This window comes from Microtus pennsylvanicus, chromosome 9 (assembly GCF_037038515.1).
Source record: "Microtus pennsylvanicus isolate mMicPen1 chromosome 9, mMicPen1.hap1, whole genome shotgun sequence".
NCBI lineage: Eukaryota > Metazoa > Chordata > Mammalia > Rodentia > Cricetidae > Microtus > Microtus pennsylvanicus.
This window is the reverse complement of record NC_134587.1, coordinates 39,516,728-39,536,971: the sequence shown is the minus strand read 5'-3', so window position 1 is coordinate 39,536,971 and position 20,244 is coordinate 39,516,728. Positions and strand designations below refer to the sequence as shown.

Sequence of the window (20,244 nt, the reverse complement as noted above, 5' to 3'; positions counted from 1 at the left end):
TCTCCCAGCCTGGCCTGACTCTCTTCCTGCCCTATGCCTTCCAGTTTTGCTGCCACTCAGGGAACCTTCCAGAATCCAGAGCAGGTGTCCCTTTGCCAACCACGACCCTTGGAGGGAGGTGTGCAGGATACAGATGGGTGTGAGGTTGGCAAGACTCCGACGTCTCTTGGAGTAGCTCCCACTTGTGGGGAGAGAGGCCGGCTGTACTGGCCAACCCCCGCCTCCTTCGACCTCTCTGGTGTCCACTCAGGCCTTAGTCCTGGGCCCTTGACTAAATAAATAGGTAAATAAAACAAATAAATCAAAAAACATGAAAAGCCACCTCTTCCTGGCAGGCAATACAGAGAGTTGGGTCCAGCAGGACTTTGCCAACCGCGCAATTTCACCAGGACTCAGTGACAGGTACCTCTGCCTGCCCAGGGAGGCATAGATAGTCTTCTGGTCTTGGAAATGCTCTCAGCTGTACAAACCTGTGTTTCCAACCTCTGACCTTGATACATGCCCACACCTTGAGGCAAAACTTAGGAGCCCGTCACGACCTAGAGGGCTCACAGGTCACGGCTGACCTGGCTGATCAGAGGCTCATGCCCTTCTTTCTCTGCGTCACTCCAAAGGCAATAATGGCTGCCGCGGGCTCTGGCCTGGGATGTGAAGCCTATGTTGCTCACCTGACTCCTGTCTGGCTGCTGCTCTCTCCTTCCACACATTTCCTGGAAGTCACACTGCACCAGGACAGACTCTTTGCTCATTCCTCCCTTCAGCCAGCACTCCCGGAACATTTTGCTGGTGCTTGACTTGGGACCCAACACTCATTTGTTCAGTACACAGACATGTCCCTGTGTCTGCCCTTCGTGGAAGGAGACAGAAGGAGACCAATGAACGGAACAGTGTCCTGTCTCTTCCTCTGGGAGTACACGTCCCATGGAGAAGTCAGGCAGAAGAGGATGTAGGAAGAGCTGTGAAGAAGGGTGTTCAGATGGGAGAAAAGCCATTTATTGCAAGGCTACGCTGTGGCTGTAGACAAAAACCTTATCTGGTCCAAGAGAATGTGTGGCCTCCATTCTTGCTTTGTTTTTATATACAAAAGGCTTTACATAAGCCTAAGTAAGCCGGGCGTTAGTTACGCAAGCCTTTAATCACTGCAATGGGGAGGCAGAGGCAAGAGGATCTCTGAGTTCAAGGCCAGTCTGGTTTACAGAGTTCCTGGAGAGCCAGGGCTACACAGGAAATACCCTATCTCGAAAAGACAACACACACACACACACACACACACACACACACCAAAGGTTTTATGAAAAAGCAAAATAAAGCAGAAAGTGGTTGCCTAGCGGGTCTGGAAACCAAGTCCGTCAAGGTAGGCAGGTGAGGAGGAACCGATACAGGGTTAGGACAGCCTGGGTCCGGCCTCCGAGTGACCTCAGAAAGATCGCCCGCCGGAGGGGCTTCTCGGTCAAAATTTACACGATCAAGCAGACTCCTCTTAGGCTCAGACTCTATCAAGAAAGGCTCCTAGGCCTCTCGGCTGTGGACGCGCAGAAGGATGGGTTAGGTCTGGTCAGCCCAAGAGAATACCCAGCCGGTGCAAGTCTTCTCTTTCCTCCCTTGGGCACGGATAAAATAGCTCCGCCCACATTGGAGGCGTGGTGAGAGATACTTAGGATAGAAACGCCTAGGCTTTGGGGACTAGGAGGGTCTGTCCAGGACCGTACACCTTAAGCTTGGGGGAAGGGGTAGAAGGGATCTGGGGTCTTATGCATAGCCTGGAGCGCAGTTAGACGTAGATACCAGGTCGCGGAATTCTGGTCCAGGAACCTGGAGGGGGACGGTACTAAAAGGGATTGAAGAGGGGCGGAGCCAAAGAGGACCGAACTGAAGCCCTAACGGAGAAGAGGGCGGGGTCCGGGTGGAGGGGCTGCGCCCTGGGCCGGCCTCTTTGGGTTCTGCGCCTCCCGCCTGAGGTCTCGTGATGTTGGTCATAAGGTCTCGAGTGCCGACTGAGCCAGCAGCTGCGATTGGAGCATGGCCTCGGAGCAGGATGTGCGAGCACAGCTGCAGCGCGCTGGCCAGGATCATCTCCTTCGCTTCTGGGCTGATTTGGCTCCGGAGTCTCGAGCGGCGCTACTGGCGGAGCTCGCCTCACTGGAACCCGATGCCCTGCGTGAGCACTGCCAGCGCGCCTCGGCTGCCTGCGCGCAAGTCCCGGGCCCTCTGCCCGACCTGGAGGCGCGCCTGCAGCCCCTGCCCCCGGAACTCGTGGGCAGCGCGATCCGCTGCGACCTAGAGACACGCCTGCGGTGGGAAGAGGAAGGTAGGCAGCGCCGGACGGGGCGGGGGTTGGGCAGGCGCTGCCCGTCGTGTCCAGAAGAGTTAGAAGAGTGCCTACGGGGAAGGGGAGGGTGGCGGTTCAGGAAGTGCTGTGTGGAGTTATTTTCCTTGCACGTCCTTCCTCCTGCGCTTAGTAGACCCCGAAGTCGTGCAGTAGCAAGCTCATGAGTGGCTCTCTCTAGAGAAAGAGGCCTTTTTTCACGATGCGCCTCCCCTCCAGGTTTCCGACAGATTGCTCTGAACAAGGTGGCTGTCCTGCTGCTGGCCGGTGGGCAGGGCACTCGCTTGGGCGTCACCTACCCCAAGGGCATGTATCAAGTAGGGTTGCCCAGCCAGAAGACCCTGTACCAACTGCAGGCAGAGCGGATCCGCCGTGTTGAACAGTTGGCTGGCCAGCGACTGGGAACCCACTGCACCGTGCCCTGGTGTGTCCTCCCTGCCAACCTCCCAGAAAGACCACCTTTACTTAAGTGACCCAGGCCTGCCCCACACCAGTGCCTGAGACCCAATTCTAGCACAGCCCTAGAGAGCCCAGTACCTGCCCTTACTGAGCCCCGTGCAGACTTGTGAACCAGTTTCCTCTGGAAACCACTCACTGCCGGTCTTTTACAGGTACATCATGACCAGTGAGTTCACACTGGGACCCACCATCAAGTTCTTCAAGGAGCATGACTTCTTCCACCTAGACCCCGCTAATGTGGTCCTGTTCGAGCAGCGTATGCTACCCGCTGTGACCTTTGAGGGCAAGGCCATACTGGAACGGAAAGACAAAGTTGCCATGGCACCAGGTATGGCCCACACCTTGGACAGGGAAGGGTTGGACCACAGAGGGCAGCTGTGGGTCAGGAGGCCCGGCTCCCTGGTAAGATGTGCTCAGGCAGGCTGTGTGGCCCCAGCTCAGTCTGGAGTCTCATCGGTCACATGATACAGTCACAAGGCTCTTGGTGGCTGCTGCTCCTGCTGCATTTACCAGACTGAGCAGGTGATCAAGCCGGAGTCGGTGGGAAGACCCATTCCTTTCTCCTTTGCAGATGGCAACGGTGGCTTGTATAGTGCACTGGCTGATCACCAGATCCTAGAGGACATGAAGCAGCGGGGCGTGGAGTTTGTGCACGTGTATTGTGTGGACAACATCCTGGTGCGGCTGGCTGACCCAGCCTTCATAGGCTTCTGTGTGCTTCGAGGAGCGGACTGTGGCGCCAAGGTGAGCGCTAAGCTTTCGTTATCCTTGGCGCTTGGCTCTGTCTCTTGCACGAACCCTGTCCCTCTTCTCATCCCTGTCACTCCCAGCACTCTGAGTCTATACCTGGTGGCTGCAGGTGGTGGAGAAAGCATACCCCGAGGAGCCTGTGGGCGTGGTGTGCCAGGTGGATGGTGTCCCCCAGGTGGTGGAATACAGCGAGATTAGCCCTGAGACTGCTGGGCTGCGAGGGGCTGACGGGAGCTTGCTCTACAATGCAGGCAACATCTGCAACCATTTCTTCACCCGCGACTTCCTGGATATGGTCACCAGGTGTGTGGCAACAGGTGGCTGTTAGAATCTAAGAGTCTCTACCTCCCACAACAGCTAGTGCTGACCTAGCCTGAGCTGGGCCCCTGTTGGGAGTGCAAAGGGGTCAGGTAGCGAGAATTTCTGTCACTATCAACAAGCCAGATCCCACCCGAGTCAAGCTCTGGGCAGCCCGGATGAGACCCTTGGTCAAGGCTATCTTGACCCCTTGTTCATGGATGCCACCTCCGCCCTGTCCTTAGCCTGGGCAGCATTGGCTGGTGGTTCCTGGCTTTGGGCCCTGGGGATCCTGGGAGAAAACCTGTGCCCTTCCCAGAGATGTAGCTAGTTCCTAGTGCTGCCTCACCTGACCGGGTACACACATGTGAAGTCTGGCGTTCCGGGGTGCCCTGTCTGAACCACACCCCTTTTGCCCTCTTGCCACCAGGGAGTTTGAGCCCTTGCTGAAGCTGCATGTGGCTGTGAAGAAGGTCCCGTACGTGGATGAGGAGGGAAATCTGGTAAAGCCGCTAAGACCGAATGGGATAAAGATGGAGAAGTTTGTGTTTGATGTGTTCCAGTTTGCTAAGTTAGTGGTAGAAGTCACTTACTTTTCTCTTCGTCCCTCTCTTTGTTCTGGTAGTGGGTTCAGAGATCCAATGGGACAGTAGGGGAATGGAAGCTTGGTGAGGGCAGGGCAGGGGTGGGGGAGTGAGGGACTATAGTCTGTCTCAGGGAAGTCCAGAGGGTGTTCCCCCAAGAGCAAGAGCACAGGTCTGAGAAGACCACAATCCATGCCCAAGATTGGGTTTTGGAGTTACTGGGTGAGTCCCGGTGTTCTCTACCTCTGAGCCGGTGGCCAGTGAGAGTTGGAGGATTCGAGGCTTCTTAGGATCTCAGGAAAGTAAGGGGCTTCTGTGCCTGTGGGGCCCTCCTAGACCACCATCCTCACAGGAACAGATTCCCATTTAGGGAAATCTGGCCTCCCCTTGCCTGTCCAGAGCGGAACGGCTGGCTGGGATGCAGCATGATGAACCCTCCTTTCTCTCTCCCAGGAACTTCGCTGCCTTTGAAGTATCTAGAGAGGAGGAATTCTCCCCACTGAAGAACGCAGACACAGCCACCAGGGACAACCCGTCCACCTCCAGGAGAGCCTTGTTGACTCAGCACTACCGCTGGGCTCTGCAGGCCGGAGCCCACTTCCTGGATGTTCATGGAGTCCAACTTCCTGAGCAGTCTGGGTGAGAGGCTCTGAGGTTAGCCTGGGGAGCAGCACTCTCCTCCCAGGGACCTGTTGATGCTGCCACCGTCTTGGCTGGCTTCTAAGACAGCACCACACCAATGAGGTGGCTATGTGACAGCCCGCTTGGTGACTCAGCCTCTTAGTCTCAAGTCAGAGAGGCGGGGTCTAGGATGTCCCCAAGTGTACTCTCCTAAGCTCTGAAGATGAGACCTAAGTCTGACCCTGAAAGAGATACAGGGAAGTCTGACCTTCAGGATGGGGGGAGGGAAAGGACCTTTGGTGTCTGTCTCCCCTGTTACTGTGCTGGAGGTGCGGCTGGCCTGGCTGCCTGAGCTGCTGGCTGCAGGGACCCTGTGTAGTGATTTGTGTAGCTAGGTCAGAGTCTGTCACTTGGCAGATGGCATGCATGGGTTTGGGCTGTGCAGAGGGAGGAATCTACTGTGGAAATGCAACTAGACTAGCGTGTGGCATTGATGCTGGACAGGCACTTGCCTCTTCATGTCCCGAGGGTGCTGGGGGTCCCCAGCATTCACTATAGAGACTGATGCTGACCATTGCTCTCCCCTAGCTTGCTCCCAAATGGAGACCCTCCAGCCATCTGTGAGATTTCGCCCTTGGTGTCGTACTCTGGAGAGGTGAGTGTGCAGGCCCTGTCCAGGATTTCGTGAAGTCTGGTTTGTGTGAATCAGAAGAAGAAAATGGGAGAAGCGGGCAGTGGGCGGCGGACAAGTCACAGCCCTGCTTCAGCTGGCCGATGAATGAGAGGTCTGGGGGTCTAGAGGCCTTTGCAAGTCTAGGGAGGGGACCGGGTACAGGAAAGAATCAAGGCTGAGACCCAGACTTTGGGGAATCTTCCTGAAGGAAGGAAACTAGCCCTCTGCTGACCCTGACAGGGTAGCACTGGAATGCTATTTTGGGGTGGCTGGAGCGGGTATAGGCAGATGAGGCGGACCCTTAGCTGCTGTAATCCTTTGTTTCTAGGGGCTGGAGAAGTACCTGCAAGGCCGAAAACTCCAGTCTCCATTTCTTCTGGATGAGGACCGGGCCAGGCTGCTGCAGCCGCACGAGTGCTAACCTGCTTGCTCCCAGCCTCTCCAGCCCTGGGGGTCCTCTAGGGTGCCGATACTGCTCTGGCCCAGACTCTCAGTAGAAATACTGGCCTGCAGGATACGGAAGGGCACATGCTAGTTTACATCACAAGGTTGGGACCTCTTGGGTCCCCCATGGACTGGTTGTCTGTGTGTGTGGTTTTTACCTCATTGCTGGCTCTGGGGCTCAGCGGGTTGGAGACCTTGGGAAGTGGGGCCTGAGGCAGGGTGTGAGGAGGTGTTATCTGAGAAGGCAACACAGGAGATGCCCAGTAACATCCGCCCTGCCAGCACGCAGGCCAGCCACATCATTAACGAACATTCAGATATGCCTCATGGGGGAATGGCTAAAGGAGCGCCCCCAGCAGCAGAACCAGTAGCTAGCTGAACATGTCACCCATGTGCCTAGACATACCTACAGATGAGGTCTGGTGCCCATGCTTCAGACTGGCTTTGAGAACTCTGGTCTTCACACCTGAGATGAAAGCAGTTCTCCCCGCCTTCTGTAGATCCCTTCCCCAGCCCGAGTCTCCCAGTCAACACCCACAAGTGGGCCTGGCTATTGTGCTGTTAAGTAGTTTCCCTCCAAGAACCAGAGGCCACGCTGTTGCCTTTTGGGATGGCTGCTGGTTCTGACTGCATCAGGAGCACACATCATCCTGGTTAGTTTCTTCTCCCCGAGCTTAAGCTGCCAGTTAGAGACGTAGCCTAAGTGGTGTGTGGCTCTGCCACCCAGCCTTGTTCTGCCTCTGACACTAACTCCATTGACTGAAGGCAGGAAAATGGTGACTCCCATCCTTCCCCGTAACTTCGCAGTGGTTAGAACAGGCAGCCACCTCGCTCCAGGTGTATGCGCTCCTGTTCATTCCTGTCTGCTTTCCCAGAGGTTGTTACAGGGCGAGTAGATTTACCCTGGAGTGTGGAAGGAGTGGGTTCAGATGCGGGAAAGATGGCAGGATCGGGCCCACAGCTGCCACTGTTGGGAGTGAGGTGTAGAAGACACACTGGGCTTTTGCTGAGCTCTGTGGTCATCTTGCTGTCAGCCTCAGAGGCAAACGGTGTATTTTGGTGTCCTTCCCTTAATGCTCCACAGGCCTGGAGCAGGAGACGGCCCCTGGGGAGATCAAAGTCTCAGGCTCTTCTTGAATAAACAATCAATGGGTGAATTCTTGAAGGAGTTTTAAAAAAAGATTCAAAGAGGTCTCCAAGTCCTTCACCGATTTCTCAGGTGATTGCATCTTACGTGATTAAAAGACAGTATCAAACTGGGGGTGATAGCGTACAGTGCTTATAGAGCTTTCGTGTGGCTATGTTTAGGGTACCCCTCTGTCAATCAAGATGAAAAATTGCTCCCTCACCATAGAGCCCGTCATAGTCACACCTCACCATTCCTAGTCCCAGACTGCCCTGAAAAGATTATTGACTTTTGAAAGAGTGGACATTATTTTCACAGATAGGACATTTTCGGTAACTCCAAGCTGCAGGGATTGGTTTATCTTTTTTGGGGGGGAATCTCGGATCCCAGGCTGGCCATGAATTAGCTACAAAGCAAAGGATGACCTTGGACATCTGCCCCTGCTGACAAGGCTTAGTTTGGGGTGGTGGGAATGAATCCAGCACTTCATTTGCATGGTGGGCAAGCGCTCTGTGACAGCTCCAGCCTCAGGTGCACACAGACAGACACAGGGATGGGTATATCCAAGGGACAGGGCTTTGGAACAGCAGGCTGCCCATGAAGCCCTCCTTGCTTCTATCTACCTCTTCACCAGGAGCTTGTAAGAACCCAAGACCTGGCACAGCCCAGAAAAGGCTTGTAGTGGGCCTGGTGGCTTGCCCATATGCACTTCCCATTTTGATAAGCAGGTATTTTTTTTTCAGGACAGTAGAAAGCATAAAGCATCCCTTGGCAGCATTGCTGGGACTGGCCGCTAGTGTGTGGGGAAAGATAACAAGCAGAACACTAAATGTGACCTCAAGAAGGGAAGGAGACCTGAGAACATTTTCAGATTCAGAGAAACCACAGGCCAGGCAGGCTTGCCATGTGGGGAGCTCTTCAGGCACCCAGAAACACACAGCCAGAGTGTACATGGTAAACGTGTAGCTGGAACCTGGGTGTGGTGGCACACGTCTATAGTCCCAGTACTAGGGAGGCGAAGGCAGGCAGATCTCTTGAGTTTGAAGCTAGCCTGGTCTACATAGCAAGTTCCAGCCCAGCCAGGACTACATAGTGAGTCCCCGTCTCAGAAACAAACCTTGAGCAAACATGAGGCAGGGAGCTCAGGTTTGAGCATTTACTTGGACCATGTGTGCAGGAAACATAAGTAGCTTGCCCTACAGCATAGCTCCTACACCCATGGGCTGAATAAAACTTCCCTGTTCTATCCCTTATCCATAAGGGTAGCAGGGAGGGCCCAGCAGTGCCCTTAGGTACACAGGACTCTGGTCTAGCTGTAGTCATGAGAAAGCAGGCTGGGCCTGTTCTGGGTTCTCCTGCATAGAAAACAGCGGTCTTTATACTGAGCCTTACATGGGTTTCTTCCATCTTACACAGTAGAAGTCTGTTGTATCTCCATCTCTAGTACCCATCAAACCCATCACTAGTCAGGAAACCAGCCCGGAAAATCATCGGTACTAAGAACCAACCTCACTTTCATCCAGCCTGCTGTGGCCTGGTTTCTGCATCTGTTCCCTGCTTTTGCTTTCAGCCCTTAACCTTTCCGTCTTTAACCTTTCTTAGTGGTTCTGTGACCCTCACTGTGTGGTCCGAAGTATGTGATTTGAGAGCTGCTGCTGTTAGTAACTGAGACTGGAGTGGACTAAAGAAACCCATGCTTGCCAATGGTCATGAGCACCAAGCAAAATCCCGAGTGCCCAGTGAAATCAAGATAGCTTGTGAATTATCCAAGACATAACATGCTGGCCTCTGTCACTGGCTTAGCCTGTGATTGATCACTGCTGTGGTCAGCAGGATTCCATTCTTCCTGGGTGGTGGTGGTACACACCTTTAATCACAGCCCTGGGATGTCTGTGAGTTTGAGGCCAGCCTGGTCTGCAGAGTGAGTTCCAGGACAGGTTCCAACGCTACATAGAGAAACCCTGTCTTCAAAACCAAAAACAAACAAACAAGGAGGCCGTTCATTAGAAAAGGAATCTAGTAAGCCAGGTCTGATGGTGCATTCTTTTAATCCCAGCATACACATTCTTTTTTTTTTAAATATTTATATATTTATTATGTATACAATGTTCTGTGTGTATGCCTGCAGGCCACAAGAGTGCACCAGACCTCATTACATGGTTGTGAGCCACTATGTGGTTGCTGGGAATTGAACTCAGGACCTTTGGAAGAACAGGCAATGCTCTTAACCTCTGAGCCATCTCTCCAGCCCCCATACACATCCTTAAATTAGAGGCCAGCCTGGTCTGCAAAGCAAGTTCAAGGACAGCCAGGGAAACAGGAATCCTGTCTTTAAGAAAAGGAAAAAGGATTCTAGTGAACATGATCCTTCCTCCTCCAAATAAGCCATTTGGTGGTACAGACAAAACACTACCAACGGCTCATGAAGAGACCCAAGCTGCATCTTTAAGCAGGGTCTGCTCACATTATGTGATACACGGATTAGTGACTCCTGACTTTGGTGCAGAAAGAACATGTGTGCTCTAATCTGTGCCGATCAAGGTCCAAAGGCTAGAGAGTCAGGAAGGTGCATAGCATACGCCATGAGAGGTCTCAACTCATGAGGAATTGGTTATCAAAGGTTCTACCTAGCAGGGTGGTGGTGCCATTAATTGCATCCCTGAGGGAGGCAGAGACAGGTGAATCTCTGGGTCTGAAGTCAGCCTGGCATACAGAGCAAGTTCCAGGACAGCCAGGGTTACCCAGAAAAGCCCTGTCTTGAAACAACAACAAACACATAAAACCTAAGCATCATGAGAGGAGTGAACTTCAGATTACACATCCATCATCGCTCAGGTCTCAGGCAGACTATAGAATTACACCGTGTTAACAAATATTCGCATTATTTATTCTGGAGGTTTAGGCAGGCAGAGCTCTATGAGTTTGAGGCCTGCCAAGGCACACAGTGAGACCCTGTCTGAAAAATCAATAAATAATATTTGTCTCAAGTTCGGTGGTGCTCACTTTGAACCCCAGCACTAGGGAGGCAGAGCCAGGCAGATCTCCGTAAATTCAAGACTAGCCAGAGCTACCCAGTGAGACACTGTCTGAACAGTTCACCACCCGGAGTCTAAGCATGAAAGTCTATGAACCCACGGGCGACAATTTCCTTCAGACAGCTATAGGCGGGGAAGCAGTATCATTTTTAAGACTTTACAAGCCCATTCGAATGATCTAGTAATAAATGCACCGTCTTCCAGGCTGTGGAGGAAGGGGTACCCTCATCCATTGCTGGTGGGAATGCAATCTTGTGCAACCACTTTGGAAATCAGTGTTTCGGTTTCTCAGGAAATTCGGGATCAACTTACCCCTGGACCCAGCAATACCACTCCTGGGAATATACCCAAGAGATGCCCTATCATATGACAAGAGCATTTGTTCAACCATGTTCATAGCAGTATTATTTGTAATAGCCAGAACCTGGAAACAACCTAGATGCCCCTCAATGGAAGAATGGATGAAGAAAGTGTGGAATATCTATCTACACATTAGAGTACTACGCTGCGGTAAAAAACAATGACTTCTCGAATTTTGCATGCAAATGGATGGAAATAGAAAACACTATTCTGAGTGAGGTAACCCAGACCCAAAAAGATGAATATGGGATGTACTCACTCATAATTGGTTTCTAGCCATAAATAAGGGTCATGGAGTCTACAATTGGTGATCCTAAAGAAGCTAAGTAAGAAGGTGAACCAAAGGAAAACATATAGTTACCCTCTTGGCTATGGGAAGTAGACAAAATTGCCGGGGAGAAAATTGGGATCTTGGGGGTGGGGTGGGATGGGGGTAAGGGGAGATGGGGAGAGAAAAGGGAGAAGGGGAGGATGGGGGGAACTTGGGGGAAAAGGAGGATTGGGATAAAAGAAGGTTGGATAGTGGAGCATGGAAGCACAATTCTTAGTTAAGGGAGCCACCTTAGGGTTGGCAAGAGACTTGAACCTAGAGTGGCTCCCAGGAGCCCAAGCCGAGGTCCCCAGTTAGTTCCTTGGGCAGCTGAGGATAGGGAACCTGAAATGACCCTAGCCTATAGCAATACTGACGAATATCTTGCATATCATCATAGAACCTTCATCTGGTGATGGATGGAGATAGAGACAGAGACCCACACTGGAGCACTGGACTAAGCTCCCAAGGTCCCAGTGAGGAGCAGAAGGAGGGAGAACATGAGCAAAGAAGTCGGGACCACGAGGGGCGCACCCACCCACTGAGACAGTGGAGCTGATCTACTGGGAGCTCACCAAGGCCAGCTGGACTGTGACTGAAAAAGCATGGGTTAAAACTGGACTCTCTGAACATGGCGAACAATGAGGGCTGATGAGAAGCCAAGGACAATGGCACGGGGTTTTGATCCTACGCAATGTGCTGGCTTTGTGGGAGCCTAGCCAGTTTGGATGTTCACCTTCCTAGATATGGACAGAGGGGGGAGGACCTAGGACTTACCACAGGGCAGAGAACCCTGACTGCTCTTTGGACTGGAGAGGGAGGGGGAGAGGAGTGGGAGAGGGGGAGAAGGGTGGGAGGAGGGGGAGGGAAATGGGAGGCTGGGAGGAGGTGGAAACTTGTTTTTTTTCCTTTCTTTTCTCAATAATAAATAAATAAATAAACAAATGATTACCTATTAGTCATATATATCAAAAAATCATGATAAATTACAATAAGAAAAACAGGAGCAGAGAAGAAACCATAGAACCTAGAGGCAGGGGTGAATAATTAGGAAGGACAGGGCACACCGCCACTTATAGACCTTTGGGAGCCATGTGGTCACCAGATGGCATGTAACCGTTCATCTGTGGCAGTAGTGACACCTGTGTCTACATAAGAAGTGCAGAAGCTGGTGGGGCTATTTGGAAACATGACAGTGCAGGCCAAACATCAGAGGAGCAGGATGAGAGCAAGCAGAACCGTTAGGAGAACTCAGCCACACCTTCAGGAAGTCCTTTACCCACCAGTGAACGCACAGACAGGACGGGAAATCTAGGCAAGCTGCATGCATGCTTATAACCCCAGCACCTGGAAGAGGCAGAGAGACCATGATTCTGAAGACAGCCTGAGCTACTAGAAAGCCCTGTCTGTCTGTCCATCTGACCATTCTTTTCTTCCTTCCTTCCTTCCTTTCTTTTCTCCCTCCGTCCCTCCCTCCCTTCCTTCCTGGTTTTTCGAGAAAGGGTTCCTTGTGTAGACCTGGCTGTCCTGAAACTCTCACTCTGTAGACCAGGCTAGCCACCTGCCTCTGCCTTTTTTTTTTTTTTTTTTTTGGTTTTTCGAGACAGGGTTTCTCTGTGGCTTTGGAGCCTGTCCTGGAACTAGCTCTGTAGACCAGGCTGGTCTCGAACTCACAGAGATCCGCCTGCCTCTGCCTCCCGAGTGCTGGGATTAAAGGCGTGCGCCACCAACGCCCGGCTCTGCCTCTGCCTTTTAAGTGCAGGGATTAAAGGTGTGCCCCACCATTGCCCTGTCTTAAAAAAAAATTCATAGTGCTGCAGACTTATGGTATTTGATGATCATGAAGCAAGGGGGGGGCCACACAAGTCAGAGTCTAGAAAACTGATTTTTCATATGAACCCAATCAATATACATTTTAAAAATATATTTATTTGCCTGGTGGTGGTCGTGGTGCATGCCTTTAATCCCAGCACTTGAGAGGATGAGGCAGGCAGATCTCAGTGAGTTTGAGGCCAGGCTGGTCTACAAAGCGAGTTCCAGGACAGCCAGGACTATTACACTATTGTTGTTTGAGACAAGGTCTCTCTATGTAGCCCTGGCTGGCCTGGAACTCACTTTGTAGACCAGGCTGGCCTTGAACTCACAGAGATCTGCCTGCCCCTGTCTCCTGAGTACTGGGATTAAAGGCATGAGCCACCATACCTGGCTCCTTACATTTACTTGAGAAATTCCTTTGATCAATTTACTTTTTATTTTTTTAAACATTTTATTCTTTTTAAAAAAGGTTTATTTATTTATTATGTATACAGTGTTCAGCCTCCATGTACACCTGCAAGCCAGAAGAGGGCGCCAGATCTCAATACAGATCGTTGTGAGCCACCATGTGGTTGCTGGGAATTGAACTCAGGACCTTTGGAAGAGCAGTCAGTGCTCTTAACCTCTGAGCCATCTCTCCAGCCCTACTTTTTATTTTTTATTTCCCTTTTCTTTTTAAAATTTTTAAATTAATTTTTACATATCAACCACAGTTCCCCCATCAAAATCTCAACCACAGTTCCTTCCTTCCCTCTCCTCCCCCCACCTCCCATTCACTCCTCAGAGAGGTTTGTCAAGCTTTGTTGACCCCTTTGACCAATCTATGAGGCATCAAAAGACATGGAGCTTCTGCCTGGCAAGAGATCCTATCACAACCGACCGTGTGATGCCTCAGCTCCCTTGGATGAAGTTGAGGCCCGAGAAATGAAGGAACTCAAGTGGTCAGCCGTTTGTTACCATGAAAGGATCCCTACCAGGCAGTGAGACCAGGGCCAAGCAGGGAGCCTCACGGAAGACAGAAACAAGATGGAGGGAGACTCGCCAGAACATACCCATGCCAAAGTGGGGTCTGTGCGGTGATAGCACTTGCTTTACAGGTGGACCAGTGTGCTCTATATAGAAATAAGTAAGTAAGTAAAGGGCTGGGTATGGTGGCACATCTAATCCCAGCTCTCAGGAGGCAGAGGCAGGCAGATCAGATCTCTGGGATTTTAAGGCCAACTTGGTCTACAGAGTGAGTTCCAGGACAAGCTCCAAAGCTACACAGAGAAACCCTGTCTTGAAAAACAAAACTAAAAGTTTAAAATAAATTAAATTGGGGCTGGAGATGGCTCAGTGGTTAAGAGCACTGCTGCTCTTCCAGGTGACCTGGGTTCAAATCCCAGCACTGCGTATGGCTAACAACCATCTGTAACCAGTTCCAAGGGTATTAAGCACCCACTTCTGGGCTCCACAGACTGCACACAGATGGTGCACTGACAAACATGCAGGCAAAACACACGTATACATAATAATAAAATCTCAAACATTTTAAAACTTAAAAGTATCTAGGTAGATGTGCATGAAGTGTGAAGGTAGAGGGGAAATGGCCAACTCAAAATTAAGGACATTGATAACTATATACATCTCTCCATTCAGAATGGCAGGGGCTGGAGAGATGTCTCAGCAGTTAAGAACACTGAGTGCTCTTCCAGAGGACCCAGCTTCAATTCCCAGCACCCACATGGGACAACTCATAACTGTATGTAACTCCTGTTCCACCCCTACACTGACATTCGCCAATGTATATAAAATAAAAATTTTAAAAATTAAAAAAAAAACTAAACGGAAGAAAATAGGGGTTGGCGAGTTGGCTCAGTGGTTAGAAGCACCTGCTGCTCTTGCAGGGAACACTGGTCTGATTCCCAGTACCCACAGCGTGTTTGATAACCATCTGTGACTCTAGTTCCAGAGATCTCAATGCCTCTTCTGGACTCCAAGAAAATCAAGCATGCATGTGATACACACACACACATGCAGGAAAAACACATACAATATAATGAATATATCTAATTTTTAAAATTAAAAAAGGGAGATAACTTGTGAAAAATTCCCAGGATGCTAAACCATAAATAAAAAAAGAGGTAGCACTCAGGAGGCAGAGGTGGATGGATCTCTGAGTTCGAGGCCAGTCTGGTCTAGAGAGCGAGTTCCAGGACAGCCAGGGCCACACAGAGAAACCTGCCTCCAAAAACCAAGAATAAAAAAGGAAGAGAGAAATGCACAGTAAAGAAACAGCCATGTATTATGCTACAGAAGATGCTGTCTCTATATTCAAAGGTCATATGGGAGTGGGCTGTATAAACAGATTGCAGGCAGGAATCAGGAAGTGACATGGTATGAAATCCTGCAGGTATGGGCAATGCAACACCGACACCCCCAGAATCCATAACAACGAAGGTATCTGCACAGGATGGGGCTTTCCTGATCTGTGCCCAACATTCCACAGCTCTGGGCTGCATGTCCCACCGGACCGTGCCCAAGCTGGCTGAACATGTTCCACTCCCAGCTGAGCCAATCCAAGCTCCAACTCCCGTGGATCTCTTCCCTCTTCCAGACCTGGGACTGGGTTTCCGAGAGAAAACTGGTTCTTTCTTTTCCCTGTACCCTCCCCGCCACCAGGTGGAGGGCAGCTTCCAAGTGAAGTCCTGTCCCTCCGTCTCCCCGACTCTGTCTGGGCATGGGCACAGTGCCAACAGTCAGGAGAACAGTGAGGCCACACACTCGAAGCTCAGAGATCCTTGATTCCACTTAGATAAGCCTCTCTCAGAGACACTGTTGCCTCCGCAGCAATCCCCAACACCCCTACCTTCCTGAGGCCACTCTCTTAGGGCAGAAAGAACTGTCCCAATTTCCCTGGCCCTGGGATTACGAAGGGTGCTGACCAGTACTGAGGGCTGGGGGCGGGGTGGCCATTCCGACTGAGTCCATGTTGGTGAAGTCCCAGCTCAGCTCTCAGTGCCTAGCACACAGATGTGCCGAGGTGCCGAATGAGGAAGTAGCTCCAGCCGCCAGTGGAAGATATGGGGCCAGCAACCCCTGGGGACTTCGATACCCTGCAGTTTCCCAGTGTGGGAGGATCCTCCATCACTCTGTGGTATTCAGCAACTGGACACTTAGGGAGACCACACAGTCCGGACACGCCCTAGACCTCTCGTCCGCTTCCTGGGTCTTCTCCGTGAGAACACAATAGGAGCCCAGGGAACCCTTAATATTACATCATACAACCCAGAGGGCAATGCATGAGGGAGGAGTAGAAGTGGTCCTCAGGCTACCTACGAACGGACGGTTCTGCGAAGTGGTCACGTGATGTTGCCCGGCCGGGCACGTCTGTCATGTGACCTGCGTCACATGACTGCCGGCGCCCGTCTCAGAATCAGGCATGAGCTTCCAGCCTTGTGTCTCTGTGAACCATGGGGTCCTTTCCCGGGTCCTGGTCCTGCTGCTGGCACTGGGGCTGGGCAACCTCCAAGTCAGAGGTGAGTGTTACTGGCCGCCCACCCTCCTGACCCTCCTGGGTCCCTGATGATCCCTGCCAGCTCCTGAGCCTCTGCACCCGCCCTCAGCTGACGGAGTTCTAGACCCCGACTTTGAGGAGAACTATTTTGAGCAATACATGGATCATTTCAACTTTGAGAGTTTCGGCAACAAAACCTTTGGACAGCGGTTCCTGATGTCAGGTTAGTGTTGGCCTCACGGCAAGTCTTCTGCTGGCTTGTCTCTGCCCTCACGGAAACTCACTTCCCACAGATAAGTTCTGGAAGTCGGGCGAGGGGCCCATTTTCTTCTACACCGGGAATGAAGGGGACATCTGGACCTTCGCTAACAACTCTGGTTTCATGGTGGAACTGGCGGCACAGCAGGGAGCCCTGCTTGTCTTCGCTGAGCACGTGGGTATCTGGATGTTTCCCCGGCAGTCCCTGGGCTGAAGGAGGTAGGGGAGTGCAGAGGCAGCGGTTAGCCATCCCTTCCTGCTTCCCGCAGCGGTACTACGGGAAATCGCTTCCATTCGGTGTGCACTCCACACAGCGTGGATATATGCAGCTGCTGACCGTGGAGCAGGCACTGGCTGACTTTGCTGTGCTGCTCCAGGCCCTGCGGCAAGATCTTGGGGTCCCGGATGCTCCCGTCGTAGCCTTCGGAGGGAGGTGGGTCCTTGATTTACCTTCAGGACACACAATTCTGACCCACACCCAAGCTGAAGGAACCCTACCCCTACCCTTCCCTGATGCCCACGTTGTACCTGGCGACACCCTATATATGAAGGGCCAAACATGTCTCATGCTCTCCACTCCTCTGCCCAGCCCGTGTTCTCAGTCCTTAACTTCTTACATGGCAGGACTGGGTCTAGTTTTACCTCCTCCTCAACTGGACCTCAGAGACTATGCTGTCCACACTAATGGGACAATCCCCATTCCCACAGGTGCCCTTCCCCAGTAAAGGTTCTATCTGCATTGGCCCTGGGGTCAGAATGAGTAGGCCTAAAAGGTTCAAGTCCTTCCACACTGTGCAGAATTCTGAGCAGGGAAAGACCAAGGGGAGGAGAAAGGTCCAGCCCAGGAACCTCAGCCTGGAGGATGGGGTGAGGCTGCTGGCTTGGGCATGCAGGCATTTTCCACAGCCATAATCCTGTGCTCTGTCCCCAGTTATGGGGGGATGCTGAGCGCCTACATGAGGATGAAGTATCCCCATCTGGTGGTGGGGGCACTGGCAGCCAGTGCTCCTGTGGTAGCTGTTGCAGGCCTTGTTGACTCCTACCAATTCTTCCAAGACGTCACAGCGGTGAGTGAGGGTTCCTGGGTACCTCAGGCTAGTGCAGGTATGGTGGCGGCAGCAGCAGCAGCAACCATGGTCTTGTCTCCAGGACTTCTATGACCAGAGTCCCAAGTGTGCCCAGGCTGTGCGGGATGCCTTCCAGCAGATCAAGGACTTGTTCCTCCAGGGAGGTGAGGAGGTCCTTCTCTGCCTGCTGCCCGCTTTGGGTAATCATTCTTGTCTTTCACATTTGCCAGCAGTTTCCTCAGCCTCCTCTCCTGGCCTCTCTCTTCCCAGCTTATGACACCATCAGGCAGAATTTTGGTACCTGCCAATTGCTTTCCAGCCCGAAGGACCTGACTCAGCTCTTTGGGTTTGCTCGGAATGCATTTACCATGCTCGCCATGATGGACTACCCATACCCTACTGACTTCCTTGGAAATCTTCCTGCCAACCCTGTCAAGGTGAGGTGGCTCTAGGTGGCTCTCCCTAGGTGCAGGTCCCAGTGCAGGCCTGGCCCAAGAGCCTCGTAGCACCTGCTTTGGCACCATCAGATACTATTCTGTTGTAGCCATGTAGGCTAGCAGCCCTGACCCACATTCTGGGACCAGGGAAGGTCAAGCCTCTGCTGAGATATTCTGCTGCCCTTCTCCTCTAGGTGGGCTGTGAACGGCTGCTGAAAGAGAACCAGAGGATCATGGGCCTACGAGCACTGACAGGTTGGTCTACTCTTTGGCCTTCATGGGCCAAGGGTAGAGAGACCCTAACAGTAAAAGCTGAGTAGGAAAAGCCCCAGAGCCCTGAAGTGGAGCTTGGTCTGGTAGGCTGAGATGTAGAAGGGGACTGAGTTCAGCTTTTGAAAGGACATTGTATTTGTAGCTGGGCAGAGGCTCAAGTGGGTAGCATGACTTCCTCTCAGAGCACACTCCAGTTGCCTGAGACTTTTGCAATCCCCAGTCACAAAGCCTGCGTGCCTGTCCTTCCCTGCTGTGGGTCAGGGTGCTGGAAGTGAGGCAGGTATCTATCAGCCGTTCAAGAGGCTGCTGGAACACGCTCCACGGACCTCTTCGCCTTCCTTCCAAGGTGGGTGGGAAGGGGCCTGAGCATGTAGCGTCCGGCTGCAGGTCCCAGCATTCCTCCTATCCAGGGCTGGTCTACAACTCCTCTGGAACGGAGTCCTGTTTTGACATCTACCAGCTCTATCAGAGATGTGCTGACCCCACTGGCTGTGGCACTGGCCCTGATGCCAAGGCCTGGGACTACCAGGTTTGTAGACACAGGGGAGCTAAACTGCCAAGTGTAGGGGTGGGAATGGGTGGCTTGCCTGCTTTATTTCACTGTGGGCTACCCGCAGGCCTGTACGGAGATCAATCTGACCTTTGACAGCAACAACATGACAGACATGTTCCCCAACATCCCGTTCTCTGAGGAACTCCGCCAGCAATACTGCCTGGACACATGGGGCGTGTGGCCTCGGCGGGACTGGCTGCGAACCAGCTTCTGGGGTGGCGGTAAAGGACTGGGGATTGGGAGCCAGGAAGGGTCCTACCCTCTGTCCTGAGCTGGTTCTGCACCCCCAGATGCAGCTCACAGCTTTAAAGGCCATACTGGATGCCCTGCCACCACTTACTGTGTTCCTTTCAGACCTAAAAGCTGCCAGCAACATCATCTTCTCCAACGGTGACTTAGACCCCTGGGCAGGGGGCGGGGTAAGTCCCAACCTGGCAGCAGATGGCCCCATATAGGTACTCTTGGCAACGCTTGGCTGTGTCTGCTGCTGTTCCCACTTTGCCAGACTCCTCAAAGAACCTCTGCCGTTCTAGATTCTCGCTCAGGCTCACTGGGCCATTGCTGCTCTTCTCTCTCTTGAGGGCTTCTTTCCCACATCACTAATGCAGCCTAACATCTGATCCATCAGATTCCACCGTTCTTTTCCAATGGCACCATCTGAGGCTGCACAGTGAACTCACTATTGCTTCAGCTGCATCCCCCAGACAGTGCCAGGGTGGGAGAGGGGCTGCCCACCTATGGCTTAAAGCACAGGTCACACATCTCAGATTCCTCCAACAGATTCCCAGCAACCTGAGCACGTCGGTCATTGCCGTCACCATCCAGGGGGGAGCACACCACCTAGACCTCAGGTCAGTGCGGCACAGCCCACCCGCTTCCCTCCTTGATGACTCTGGGCCAGTGGTGGAATGTGGGCTGGATGGGCATGAAGCTCACTCACCTTGTATGCTTGTCACCTGAGTGCCCCCCCCCCCCGTCTGTCTTCTTAGAGCATCTAACCCAAAAGACCCTCCATCTGTCGTGGAGGTGCGTAAACTGGAAGCCACCCTCATCCATGAGTGGGTAGAGGCAGCCAGACTAAAGTGACCGGCAATGCTCTGGTGGCCTGGGCCTGAGAAGCAGCATTCTTCCAGCTAAGGCACAGCAGGACCCAGAGATCTCTTATTTTATGTGAGCAATTGTGACATGACAGCTCGCCTTACATCTGAAGGACCGTCCACAGCGGCCTGCCTACCGTGAACTTCAAGCAAGAGGTACCAAAGCTGGTGGTGGACAGAAGGAACTGAATAAACTTATGGTTGTTGGTTAGATGTTTCCTTCTTGTCTGGCAGGGTCCAGGCGTGGAGGGACGGGGCCCTTG

At 52.3% G+C, this 20,244-nt stretch overlaps 2 protein-coding genes across 2 annotated transcripts; both read left to right on the top strand.

Moving 5' to 3' along the window:
- Positions 1-1,958: 1,958 nt before the first annotated feature.
- Uap1l1 (UDP-N-acetylglucosamine pyrophosphorylase 1 like 1) lies at positions 1,959-6,286 on the top strand. The gene is made up of 9 exons (XM_075985401.1): positions 1,959-2,308; positions 2,546-2,750; positions 2,938-3,113; positions 3,357-3,529; positions 3,645-3,838; positions 4,263-4,403; positions 4,870-5,055; positions 5,626-5,692; positions 6,039-6,286. The coding sequence occupies exons 1-9, from the start codon at positions 2,020-2,022 to the stop codon at positions 6,129-6,131; spliced, it is 1,524 nt and encodes a 507-aa protein (XP_075841516.1). The 5' UTR covers positions 1,959-2,019; the 3' UTR covers positions 6,132-6,286.
- A 9,892-nt stretch (positions 6,287-16,178) lies between these two features.
- Positions 16,179-20,192, top strand: Dpp7 (dipeptidyl peptidase 7). The gene is made up of 13 exons (XM_075985400.1): positions 16,179-16,318; positions 16,406-16,519; positions 16,590-16,729; positions 16,824-16,987; positions 17,486-17,621; positions 17,704-17,785; positions 17,892-18,058; positions 18,253-18,313; positions 18,742-18,860; positions 18,949-19,105; positions 19,239-19,303; positions 19,665-19,735; positions 19,874-20,192. Exons 1-13 carry the CDS (start codon positions 16,222-16,224, stop codon positions 19,968-19,970), a joined length of 1,470 nt encoding a protein of 489 aa, XP_075841515.1. The 5' UTR covers positions 16,179-16,221; the 3' UTR covers positions 19,971-20,192.
- Positions 20,193-20,244: the final 52 nt, after the last annotated feature.

Excerpts from the sequence above, each read along its gene's own strand:
- Uap1l1 (XM_075985401.1), top strand. The coding sequence starts at position 2,020 with ATGGCCTCGGAGCAGGATGTGCGAGCACAGCTGCAGCGCGCTGGCCAG. Across the intron at positions 2,751-2,937 it reads ACCCACTGCACCGTGCCCTG|GTACATCATGACCAGTGAGT; the intron begins GTGTGTCCTCCC and ends GGTCTTTTACAG. Across the intron at positions 3,839-4,262 it reads TTCCTGGATATGGTCACCAG|GGAGTTTGAGCCCTTGCTGA; the intron begins GTGTGTGGCAAC and ends TCTTGCCACCAG.
- Dpp7 (XM_075985400.1), top strand. The coding sequence starts at position 16,222 with ATGAGCTTCCAGCCTTGTGTCTCTGTGAACCATGGGGTCCTTTCCCGG. Across the intron at positions 18,059-18,252 it reads TTCCTGCCAACCCTGTCAAG|GTGGGCTGTGAACGGCTGCT; the intron begins GTGAGGTGGCTC and ends CTTCTCCTCTAG. Across the intron at positions 18,314-18,741 it reads GGGCCTACGAGCACTGACAG|GGCTGGTCTACAACTCCTCT; the intron begins GTTGGTCTACTC and ends CCTCCTATCCAG.